This window comes from Elephantulus edwardii, unplaced genomic scaffold (genome assembly GCF_000299155.1).
Source record: "Elephantulus edwardii isolate Elephantulus edwardi_28Jun2011 unplaced genomic scaffold, EleEdw1.0 scaffold00086, whole genome shotgun sequence".
NCBI classification, from domain to species: domain Eukaryota; kingdom Metazoa; phylum Chordata; class Mammalia; order Macroscelidea; family Macroscelididae; genus Elephantulus; species Elephantulus edwardii.
The window spans coordinates 12837223-12850015 of NW_006399836.1; the positions used below are offsets into that span (position 1 = coordinate 12837223).

The 12793-nt window shown below is 44.8% G+C and overlaps 1 protein-coding gene across 2 annotated transcripts in view; it reads right to left on the reverse strand.

Annotated features, from left to right (window-relative positions):
* HMGXB4 (HMG box domain containing 4) overlaps positions 1-10860 on the reverse strand; it is a 46523-nt gene extending 35663 nt beyond the window's left edge. Inside the window, exons 1-6 of one of the 2 annotated variants that reach the window (XM_006890168.1) lie at positions 10790-10860; positions 5917-6015; positions 5095-5243; positions 4279-4357; positions 4057-4171; positions 2525-3495 (exon numbers count right to left, since the gene is read on the reverse strand). In XM_006890168.1, coding sequence (XP_006890230.1) covers positions 2525-3427 — 903 coding nt within the window. In that variant the 5' untranslated portion in view covers positions 3428-3495; positions 4057-4171; positions 4279-4357; ... (1 more) ...; positions 5917-6015; positions 10790-10860. Of the gene's footprint in view, positions 1-2524; positions 3496-4056; positions 4172-4278; positions 4358-5094; positions 5244-5916; positions 6016-10789 lie in introns of those variants that run through there. The other variant, XM_006890167.1, reaches the window with a different exon arrangement.
* Positions 10861-12793: the final 1933 nt, after the last annotated feature.

A 12793-nucleotide genomic window follows, 5' to 3' on the forward strand; every position in this document is an offset into this window, starting at 1 on the left:
AAGAGGTGAGCAGGAAAAACCGACCGCACTTACTGAAGATGAGGAACACATGGTCCAGGTGGTACCTAAGCATCAATGTGTCTGATTACCTTCACGGGACACAGATGTGGAAAGGAGCTCAGTGATTATATGAAATACCAGAAGGGATGAGGCACAAGGCTGTAGCGGAGGTAACAGAAGAGATAAAGGCCTGAGAGTCACTCATGAAGACGGGCTTCAAGTTTAACACTTGAGTAAAGCACCTGGGCGGGAACAAGGACAAATGAAATGTAAACAGAAATCAGACTGGGAGGCTCGAGGGTGAAGAGTGACTGGGAAGGAGCATGGTATCTACTTCTTGATAAAGGTCTAGACTATATAGGAATATCTATTACACAGAATATGCTCTAATCAAAACCCACCAAATGGTCTAAGATGTGTGCCAAGCATCACATGTAAATTTTACCTGCAACAGAAGCCAAACAAATTTAAAACTCCCAATAAACAAACAACTGAAAATCAATACTGAACTCATACTAAAGCTAAGCCAACTGAAATGGTGAAAAATCGGACACGCACGATGTCTGGAGGTGACTCTGAAATACAGTAAAAAAATGTAAAGATGGATCCATGGATAGACTGGGCCATGGATTACTATATACAAATAAAGCCAAATAAATGTTAATTACAGGATCTTATGGGAGGGTATACAGTCTTTGCTGCACATATTCTTTAATTCTTTGTGTCTGAAAATGTCTGTAATAAAATGTCGAGGAAGTGATTAAGCATAGGCTGCTGTGCCTGGGTAGATCATAGATCAGAAGAGGGAGGACGGAGGTTTAGGAGCGTGAATGACAACCCCAGTCACACAGTGGTCTGAGACACCCAAGGCATTCAAGCACCAGCATTTATCAGGCAGTCAGAAGCTAGTCCTAGAAACCTGGCTGAGTTATTTCACGATGTCATCTAAGTCTTTCAGCCTCCATGTGCTTCCTTCTACTGACGCCCCTTTCCCCGAGGCCTCTCTGGAAAGGCTTTATCCCGTTACACCTTCAGCACCGTACGATTACTCTATGGAGTTACCATGTGACACCGGAACGACAGAATCACACACAAATACACGATCTAGTGAACAAATGCTCAAGTGAACAAAAGCTGGCCTGATTTGTAAACATTAGTTCACAGATTAGTACACTGATTTTTGGCTCAGAAGGTATAGCTAACTGTTCCTTTCTAAAGTATTTCTCACAAGGTGCCCTTTTTAAAACAGACACTATCTTGTACCACAATTATAGACTAAAATGAGACTCAATCTCAAATTCTTAACTTGTATTTTCTCCTGAGGAGCTTTCTTTTTCGATACTACCTGACATGTCAGTTTGCAGAACTAAAAGCAGTTGTCCTCAGGTGGCCAAACTAGCAATGATGTTTTTTTCTTCCCCTTTACCTACTAGTCTGAGTTTTCAAATGTCTAGAAAACCAATATACTATACCTCGACAACTTGGGGGAAAGATTTGTTTCTTTTTTTAAGGGAACCCTATAATGACATAGTTCCCGTATCGTGTGGTATAATGCTGGAAAATTTCTCAAGTGTGAGGAAAGCAATCAAACTGAAGTGACTGTTTTCTCATTCTTATCTGTCCAAAGGAGGTGCACTGCCATTCCAAAGGCATGTGGTTCAAATCCACCAGGTGTTCCATGGCAGAAAGATGCACCATCTCCTCCTATGTGATTAAAATGCCTCTGAAAATCCTGGAGGGTCAGCTATGAATTGGCTCTGCCTTGATGGTATGCAACAACAACAACAACAACAACAACAACAACAACAATCTGTGAACTCCCTGAGACCGCACCACCTGGCACCTGGCAATAGAAAGCACTCAACTGGTCAAAGACGACTTGATACACTCCAGTTTGGCACTAAACAAGGTACCAGAGAATATCAAATACTAGTGGCACCCCATTAGCTTGTTCTATTATCTCTACTGATTTTGAAAATCAGCTTTTTTCCATATTGACCTCACAGAGCAGCACCTCCCACCTCTCAAACACCCCAAGATGACAGTGGTTCTGAGTGAAAGACACTGTGCTCAGCTCCTTTAAGAATTCTAAGGAGCAAATGGAGCTCTGGTGGCCTAGTGGCAAGATGCTGCACTGCAATCCCAGAGGTACATGGTTCAAATCCACCAGATGCTCTGCTGGAGAAGGAGGGGGCAAGCTCCTCCTGTACCAGTCAGATCTGATTTGACGGTACACGTAAAAATAATACAATTAAAAAAAAAAAAAGAATTCTAAGGAGCAGATGGAATAAGGCAAGGCATTCCCACAGGGACAGAACAAGGCTGTTAAGGAAGCCCTCAGAAAACTAAGATTGCTCCTGTCTTTGCGCCCAACAGAGTGGCCAGTGGTAACATCTAACACTTTAGGAGTCCTGTCCCATAGCCTTCCCAGCCTCCTTTCCCAGCATTCCTTCACCTTGGCTGTTTCACTCCAAGTCCCTTTACCATTTCCAATACATACGTATACATTATTTTTCCTTTTTACCTTTTCTCCCCTTTCTCTTTCTCTGTCCTTTTCTTCTCTTTTCTTTTTCTTCTCACTATGCCCATCTGTGTGGAGGCCAGGAAGCGGTGGGGGAGGGGCAGCCGCCGTGGCAGGGTAGGGGGTGTTGGGGGGAGGGGCAGGAGTCATGGCTACCTCTCCCACGGTCACGGTCCCGGCTGCACTGGAAAGTCCTGAGCTCCTCTTGGATTTGGAGTGCCTCTTCTCTTTATGCTTCTCCTTGTCTTTCTTCTTTTTGCTCTTCTTTGACTTCTTCTTCTTCTTGATTTCCCGGTAGGAATCGTCTATCACTAACTCTCCGGCTTCGAGTTCTCCACCGGAGGAGGAGTCCGACTCCACCAGGATAGGTTCAATCCCCGAGAGTTCCAGGTTAGCACTGTGGGGTTCTGGGAACTGGGCAGCCTCGGGGCCCTCGGGGCCTGGCGACGCGTGTGGGTCCGCAGAGGACTTGTGCTTCTTGCGGGCCGACTTCAGGAAGCTCTGCAGCTCGTGCCCCAGCAGCAGAGGCCCTTGCTCGTCCCGAGCTGATTTCTTGGAGGATTTCTTCACAGCCGACTGCTGAGAAGGGTACTGGAAAGACTCCTCGTCGACCGAACTGCTGCCCTTCTCCTTGGGCGAGAGGATGAGCTTCATCTTCAGGCCGTCGGGCTCACGAAGGGTCAGCGTCTCCGTGTTAACGTAGAGTGGCTTCATCTTCTTGGGCTTGTGGGCGCTGCCGTCCTCCAGGGACAGTTCCCCGCTGCCCCCACTGCCTTTCTTCCTGTGGTGCTGGTGCTCCTTTTTACTCTCCGAGTGGCCTGAAGAACTGGAGGATTTCTCCCCTGGCTTTTTGGAGGCCTTGGAGCTCGTGGCCAATGGGGACGTGATAGCCTTTAGTAGGTCCATAGCTGTATCTGTGGGCTGTGGGCTAGGTCTTTTCTTTTTCTTCTGTGATGATTCCAAAGCCGAAATGTCTGGAAATAATCAAGAGAAATGATGTCAATAGGATAGGAAGCAATTCCCAACACGCTTCCTCTCTCACCCCGAAACACCCACCTGACAAGAGGAAAAGGCTAACAAGAATGCTGTCAGGGGAGGTCCTTCCACTCATTGCTAGTTCACAGAGGAGGCTCAGGTGCTGCCTGGCTTGGCAGAGCCTGCCTCTGATCCAGGAGAGAGTTCTCATCCCTGCAATGGCTTCTCTTCATGGAGTCTTCAAGAGCTCCTAGGCAAGCTTACCCAGGAGCAGGCCTACCGCTGTGGCACTAAGGGAGCTTACACAGCAGCTCAGAATGTCGACAACCACCTGTGTCTGTGTATGGGACAGCTGCATTCTGGGAAAGGGCTAATCTCTTCCGCTACATGGACAGCGTAGCTAGGAAGAAATGGTGTTGTGAGTCGATAGATACTGGATGAAGGAGTAACCCATAGGTGCAGGCCAGAGGGCCCAAGGACTACATATGGCAAAGGAACGCTGAATAACAATGGGCTTTAAGATAAGTGGATGATTATTGGGGGGAGAAGGAACCTGGTACCTGGTGTATCACAAATGAAGACTGTTCTTCTATGCTGAATCCTCCAAAATACCAGCCCTCCACCTCTCTCCTCCTTCACACAGGTTTATCGGCACTCAGAACAAGAACCACTGTCCTGTTAAATAGGCCACTGAGTCAGCAACATCTGGATCCCTTCCCGCTACCCCGACGCCAAGTACCAGCGATGCGCTTCTCCCACCTGGTGCCCGCTCCCGTCCTCACCTCCATAGTAGTAATCATCAGAGGAGTGCTTCCTCTTCTTCTTGTGCGTGTCCGTCCCCAAGAAGTAAAGTTCACTATCCTGGAGTTAAAAAGGGAGAATAACCGACCCATGAACGAGATGGTGAGCCAAAGTAGTTTGGAAGGTCTCTTACTGATAGTTTTTAACTTCAGAAAACAAGGTAAAACATAAGAATAAGTTAAAAAGAAATTTTATTAAAAAAAATAGACATGAGTATTTTTCTTTTTACAAGTTTTTATAAGATATAGTCTTTTTCAAAGTTTAGGAAATGTAAGAAATTTAAAGTTAATGGGAGGGACTGGAGGGTATTACGCTGAGTGAACGAACTCAAGTGTCACAAGGACAAATACTGTATAAAAATCCTTATTGTAGGAGAGCTCTGGTGGCCTAGTGGCAAAAAGCTGCACTGCAATCCCTGAGGTGAACGATTCAAATCCACCAGACGCTCTGCTGGAAAAGGAGGGACAATCTCCTCCTGTACCAGTTGGATCCAATTTGATGGTACACCCCGCCCCGCCATCATTATTGTAAAATGAGTATGAGAATCCAAGGTGGGAGAGGGTGGAAGCAGAGTGGAAAGGATGGGTAGGGTAGGGGGTGTTAATCACAGGGTTTTACAATTTGTTGGGTAGGGGGGTGAAGGAAATGGGAAGGATCTTTTGTGAAACACAATGTATTCAAACGTAAATAAATCAGTATTAAAATTTAAACAAATGTTAAAGTGAAAAGCAATTCAAATTTTTTTTTTTTTTAATTCAAAGTAAAAAACTTTCCTAATAAATTTCTTAAATCTTTACCTTTAACTTCTTCTTGGAAGAATTCCTGACCTGAGCAGCGATTTCTTCCTCTTCCCTTAAAAAATCTTTGTAAGAACGTTTCTTTTCTCGTTGGCTTCTGCCAGCTGCCAGTCCAATGTCCTCAAAGCTGTGATCTCCGTCAAAGCAGTCTGAGCAGCACGAGTGGGTTTGGAAAAGGAAATGAGAAAGTTAATTCAGGAATGAGCAAATAAGATCACAGGAAGTGAAAGCAGTTATGAATGCTTCCTTTCAAAATGAAAATAATGTCTCTTTAAGTCCAGTGAAATACAGGACTAAATCCAAGGGGACAAGAGTGTTTGTTGACGACATGGCTGCAAAACGCAAGCATCAAACCTGAGAGACAATGCTTCCACACCGTGCAAGGCCCCAGGTGCATCCTCAGACATGGGGTCTTAAGCTGTGATTTGGCAGGTGGACTCAGAGGTAAGGCTGACGGACCGTAGAGGTAAGGCTGGACGGATTTGGGATTCATGTGCTGTGCTGCTCTGTGGGAGTCCAATACGTGATTCCTATTCCCAGACTCCGGCACACTGGAGCTGGCAAGGACCACGAGTGCTGCAGGGGATCGCCCCAATAAACTAGACCTGGGCTTCAGACTCTAATGCTGAAACCCCTGTCCTGGTTTTCGTTTCCATGGGCTCAGCCTAGGGATGTCCTGGAGGCTGAATACCATTAATAGTGCGCTGGACCGTCACTTGGGAGTCCAAGCTGTCGTGCCCAGTCCTGGTTACTATGTCCATGGGCTGCAAGGACTGAAGCGGATACCCCCTTTGGAATGCTTCTCAGTTTAAGGGGCCATACCTTCTTTCTTCAAGGAGTCATCATAAGCCATGGTGGTCTTGCAGGGCCTTTGAGAATGTGTCACTGTGTCCAGGCTCCTTCTCGTCTACAGGACCAGGTCTGAGAAACAAAGAAGGAAAACCCTCCTGTAATGTGAAGTCACGTGGAGAAGAAACCTTCCAGATGGAAATGCGTGGTGATCCAAGGGCTGGCTGGATGGGCAGCAAGACATCAAGGAGTGTCCTGCCACCTCCTCATTCTGCTGGCAAATCTCCGGGGCCAGAGACTCCAGGGATATAAGGCTTAGATTTGATTCAGGAATTAAAGGTGTGGTTCAAGAAAGGACGTACAATACTTCCTATGTAAAAAAAATTAAGTATTTAAAATTTCTAAATTGCCAAAAGGAACAACAATATAGTAATACTGACAGTGAGAGAGAGGCAGGCTCAGCTGTGATTACAAAATGCACAAGCAAAGCAGGCTGGTGAGGAAGGTAAGATCACACAATACATGGAAAGCCTTGGAAATCTTACCAATTGGATAAATTACACTGTAAGATCTATTACATCCCAATTAGAATAAAAGTCATAATATTCTAGGGATATTAAATATCTTAAAAACTTTTTGTCTTTCTCCTGTTATTTTGTTAAACTAAGAGATTGCTCACATCCACGTAAGCATAAAAGTAAATACATCTAGGAATACTGTTAAGCTTAAACTTATAGTCGGGCTCAGTAAAAATAAGAATTGCTACTTCTCTATTGGTAATGAGTGGTTTTTTTGTGATTGCTAAAATTTCTACTAATTAGAGAAATGATTAGTAATTTAAATTTGCTAAATACTGGATTAAAACTTTTACTGACATTCAAGTTTATATACCAATTCTGACTGGGAAAGATGACAGTGCTATAATTGTACAGTAAGACAAAGTCAAATGTTTCAAGGGCAGGATCTGCAAAGTTACAAGTCCTGTGGGAAAAGTTTTTATAATAAATGTAAAAAATATAGATACAAAATATGGTGAAGATTCTCTCATCCACTTTAGGAAATGTTTAACTGCTACTGATTGGTTATGGTTACTGAAGTTTTATTTTGTTTTTGCTACTAATGTAACGAGATTTATTTCAAGCAGGTATGATGAATCCTTCTAAGGAGCTATGGATGACACTGAAGTGTGCAACTTCTGTGACACAAAGGATAATGTTTAATTAACACATTTCATGAGCTTAGATTTAAGAAACCAAAGGCTTCTTTGTAAAAGCCAGATAAAATACAATGCAGAGATAGGTCTGCATTTTAAGTATTAGCAATTAAAAAAAAAGTATTAGCAAGAAGGTTTACAAGAATGAGGAGGAGAATCAAAGCAGTTCTCCATGTCCCCAATGGAAATGAAGAATGGTGAAGTATGGATTTGGTTAAAGAGGGGCTAAAATGAAATGAACCGGATTACTTTACAGAGAAATCAGAAAACTGTTTTCTCAAGAAATATTTTCACAAGAAATGAAGGGCATAGGAAAATGAAGCCAGGCTTCATATAAAAATATGAGGAGCAAGATACAGAATGTTGCTAGTGTTTCATATTTCACAGCATTAACTAGGAAAACTTCTCAACAGAAACTACTGTCCTCTTTGCACCCAAGTTTTGTTGTTCTAAACGGAGTGGAGGGGGAACAGCATAAAGTATTACAGTCATTCATTTTAAAACAGCATATGCTTCCATTGGCACCAGTATATTGAGTTTTTAATATATATATACATACACACATATCTATATATATCTCACATTGGTTTCATATATATATATATATGGATTAAATTTATCTATATAAAAATTGGTATTGCCAAAAACTAACATGAGATTGCAAGTTAAATTCTTTCCATGCCAAAAAAAAAAATTGGGCAAAGAATAAGAACTACTTTTGGGGAATGGAGGGAATCCTAAATATTCAATGTCCTTAACATGGTCATCAATCTGTCAACAACAAAATGAAATTCTAATCTTGCTTGAAATGACAAGCAGGCTTTCTCTTCTCTTTGGCAATACCAAAGGACAGAGTTAAGCAATCTCACATTCAGAAAGTAGTGCCTCTGAATAAAGAACCAAAAAGGAAAACAGCAACAGATTTACAGGACAATGAAATGGAGCTCTCTAGCCTCATAACTGCTTTTAAAAACAACCTGCAGATTTAAAAAAGTTCTAAGAGGAAAACAGAAAACTAGGAGCTATTCTTCAGAGGCACAAGACAATCTGGAAAACGTGGGCTGGTCTTTAAATCTTAAGGATTAAGCCTGTCACTGTTTAAATTTTCTTGCGAGAATGTTAAGAGAATTTTTCAAGTTACAGGACTGATTAAATAACCTGTAGGAAAATCTGAGGGAAGTCTGAAGGCAAACCCAAGTCACTAATGTACTTGGTCAGCCAAAGGCTTGAAAAATGAAAATGAAACAATGGCATTATCAGTTAAAACTTGGGAGGACCACGATGGGCCCTGGATTTTTAAATTCTTTTACATCAGCAATATTATTGCAGCACAAGATCTAGTTTTGGTTGCTGACTCATAAAAGAAAGATAATATTAGATAAAGTAGTCTGAAGCAACAGGGTGGAAAAAAGGCAGACTTACAGCAACATTTATATAAGATCAGTTTGAGTCCCTGACATTCCTTCACATTGCAACAATTATCCACAGTAAATTTGGAGTCAAGGGTAGGCAGGCAGCTATCCAGATTTAAGGGAAATGAAAAATAGCAGATTTGGTTTTCACATTAGTAAACAGAGGCCATAATGAAATTAAATGTGGGCAAACGTGAAACAGGTGTTAAAACTTTTCCTGAGGTCCATAATCTTCGAGTTTATAGAATTCATTGTTGCTCATTTCAAGAGGCAGGGATAATTTGACAGTATTTATCTCAGTGTGCTAAGAAATAACAATGTAAGTAAAACTTTGGCCATTAAACACTGTATGGGAAAAACATGGTATCCTTTTGAAAAGAAATACTTATGTAATATGTAAATTGTGAAATGGTTCCTTTCATATTTTTCTTCAGGTTAAAAGGGAGCAGTTCTTCCATTTGGAGATAAAGATACAAATTATGTTTATTGTTGTGGTGTACCAGTTAGCATCAACTCACAGGTGATACATTTCAACCACACAGGAGATTGTCCATCTCTCTCTCTCTCTTGCAGAGCAGGTGGTAGATGCGAACTGCCACGTGCTTTGGCTATTACCAATGTGGTAAAATTAAAAATCATCAGCTGTAGTACTTGGGAGCTCTCCTGGGAGTCGCTGCTAATCTAAATGCCAGGGCCTCTGGCACTTCAAGTCCACCACGGTGGGACAATCTCCTCCCCTGATCTTCCCCTTGGAAACTCAATGGAGGATCTGCCATGAGTTGATTCCCATCCCACCGCCAGGGTTTTGAGTTTGACTGTACTTTTATTTGTTAAAATTTAAATAGTAAATACTGGGGCAGAAAGTTTCAGGTGACTTTTTGGTTGTGATGCGAGCTCCCCCATCCAGAATGTACATGAACGTTGGAGAAGCGGCTGAGTGCCATCAGGTGGGTAGCAGGTGAAAGAAAAGCAGGTCTTATTCACGATGAGAGCCTTGGCCCAGGTTCCACGCTGTCTGCATCCAACTCTCCTTGCAGAAGTCAAACTGCCAGTCAGTTTAGGTAAGAAATGTACATCCCATTGGGCTGTCACGAGCTTCTGGTTTTCGTGTTTTAAAATGTGTGCAACTTCTAGGACATGCGCAGGAACTGCCTTCTCATTTCTGTCCAAGTCCCCTCCAATCTCAGGCGCTGACTTTGAATCCTTAATTGCTCAAGTCTTCCCCAGGAGCTACCTACCTATGCAGCACTCCCAGCCCCTGCCAGCCAGCTTGGGATGGGGTCTGGATCTTCTCATTTAGGGGAACCACGACCACCGCACAGATTGGCTGACAAAACACATTCCCCCCAATACCAGCAATATTTTTTTGTGACCAGCCTTGTCCAACCAACAGGCTTTATTGGGCATTCAGGTTTTAAGGCGTTTTGGGGTTGGTTGTTTTTTTTTTAATTTATTCTTCTATCTGAGAATATAATCAGCCACCACCTTAGGCAGCAGAAAAGGGGGGGGGGGACAGATGCTTCTCTGCTTATTGCATGACATACTCCACAGGTAATAGCTGTGCAGTGCAGGGAATGGAGGGAATGGGCCTCCGCAGGTGATGAGACCACGAAGGCACATCCCAACTAGGTCGCAGGCAAAGAATAGACACCGTACCAAGTTATTTATGCATAGGGTCCCTCCTCCCCCCAGGGCTACCATTTTTGGGGTCCCCACAGCAACGCGATGGTTCTCTGCAGGTAGTCTGGCAGCAACAGCTAGTTCAACAAAGCTCTGGAAGGAGATGCAAGCTCCGCGCATCCTCTCCCGCCAGCCGGGGACCCGGCCCTCGCGGCGCCGCGCTCCGGGGCCCCTCTCTCCCCTGTGACAGCCCGCACGCGGGGTCCCGGCCCCGCCACGGTCCGGATCGGCTTCCCGCGTCCCCTGCAGCCTCCCGGCGCCCCCGAGGGCGGAGACGGCGCGGGCAGGGGGAGGGGCGGGCCTGGCCCGCAGGTCCCCGGCCGGCTGCACGCCCCCTCCCGGCCCCGCAGCTTTCCCGCCTTCCCCATTTGAACAGCGCCCGCCCGCCTTCCTCCTTCGGCCCGCGCCAGCCCCTTCCCGAGGGCGGGCTGCGGCGGCTACTCCAGTCCCCGGCTCGGCCCCCGGGCTAGGCCGCGGCGGGCCTGGGGCGCCCCTGGGGCGGTGTCGCGGACCCCGAGCGGCGGGAGGTTGCGGGGCGGGGCCGCTGCCGCCTCTGGGTGGGGGCGCAGCCCGGTCTCGTGGGGGTTCCGCTCGCCGCTACCTTCACTGGGCTCGCTCGGATCCCGCCTCGGCGCCGCCAACAGCCGCCATCTTGGAGAAGCAGAGAAAAGCGCGAGCGGCTAGGGAGCCTCAGTCGATCCCAGAGCGCAGGCTCGGGCTGCGGAGCGAGCGAGCCGGCTCGAGAAAGAGTGCCGAGCTGATCGAAAGCAACCCTTAATCTGTTGAGCTTCGGCTTCTGCGCGTGGAAACAAGTGTTTATTAAGAATGTTGTTAGCTGCCATCAAGTCAAGTGGGGCTCATAGCGATCCTCTGAACAACAGATCTGAACCGTCCCCTATCCTAGCTGCCCAGTTTTGCACACTTGAAGCTCATTGCTGCAAGAGGTGTCAATCCCCTTGGTTGAAAGTCTCTTTTTCACTGTCCCTCACCTTTCTAAGCATGATGTGGCTCTCCAAGGAATAACTTCTTCTGGCCTCATGCCCAGCTTATGTGAGATGAAGCTTCACCATCCTTGCCCTCAGGGAGCGCTCTGGCTGGATTTTTTTTTCCCCAAGAGTGACTTTTTTCCAAGAGTGACCTCTGATGGTCTAGTGGTGAGGAGCTCTGGTGCAATCTTGAAGACACGCTGTTCGAATCCACCAGCTGCCGCTCAAGAGAAAGATGTGCAAGCCTTTATGACTGACTGCCTCTGAAAGCCTGCTGAGTTGGTCCTGACTTGACCGTACCCAACAACATCAGCACCAGTGTGCCAGGAGAGATGGAGGACAGCTGCCTGGATGACTGGCTGATAGGGAACGATATATTTATGGATATTATAAAACAATATAATTAATATCGCATGCAAACAAAATATTGCTTAAGATCCTTTTAAATTGGCTAGGGCAGTACATTGAAAGGAAACTGCCAGAAGTTCAAGCTGGGTTTGTAAGAGGTGGTGGCACCAGGGAAATCATTGCTGGTGCTAGATGAATCCTGACTAAAAGCTGAGAATACTAGAAGAATGTCTTTTTTTGTCGTTGTTGTTGTTGTTGACTGTGCAGAGGCATTTGTGTGCATTATAATAAATTATGGCTAACATTAAGAAGAATGTTCATTAAGAAGAATCCAAGAACACTTAGTGCTCATATGAAATCTATAATAAGAATGATCTAGACCAAGAAGATATTGTCTGAATCAGAAAGGCTGTGCATCAGGGTAGTATCCTCTCTCTCTATCTATACAGTATGAAAGCTGAGCAAATTACTTGTGAAGTTAGACTTTGTGAGGAAGAAAGTGGCATCAGGATCAGAGGAAGACTCATCAACAACTTCAAGTATGCATATGACACAATTTGCTGAAAGTGAGTAGGACCTGAAGCACTTGCAGAAGATACAAGACTTCAGCCTTCAATATGGATTACACTTTACTGGTGAGAAAACAAAATTCCTCACCACTGAGATAACATCATGATAGATGAAGAAAGGATTGAAATTGTCAATGATTTCATCTTACTTGGAGCCACGATCAACAAATCTACCAGCAGTTAGGAGATAAAGAGCCTGGCTACTTTGAGCTCTGGTGGCATAGTGGCAAGAAGCCAAAGACACATGGTTCGAGGTCACCAGCTGCTCTTTGAGAGGAGGAGCAATCGCCTCCCATGTGAATACTGCCTTCTGAAAACCTGCCAGAGGGTCCATTATGGATTAGTTCTTACTCAACGGTTTACAACAATAACTACTTTGGGCAAAGACAAAAATTTGTTGTGGACCTCTCCAAAATGTGAAGAGTGGTGATTCCAGTGTAATGAGTAAGGTGCACCTGATTCAAACCATGGTCTTTTCAATCACTTGCTGTGCATCAGAGAGCTGGACAATGGATAAGGATGACAAAAAAAGAATTGATGCCTTTGCGTTGTGGTGTTGGAGAAGAGCACTGAACATCTCATGGCTTGCCAAAAGAACAAATAGATAGGTCTTGGAGAAGGTGCAGCCATGGTGCTCCTTGGAGGACAATGTCTATAATATGTTTGATATCCTTGATATTCTCAGAAACGGTTATCATTCTT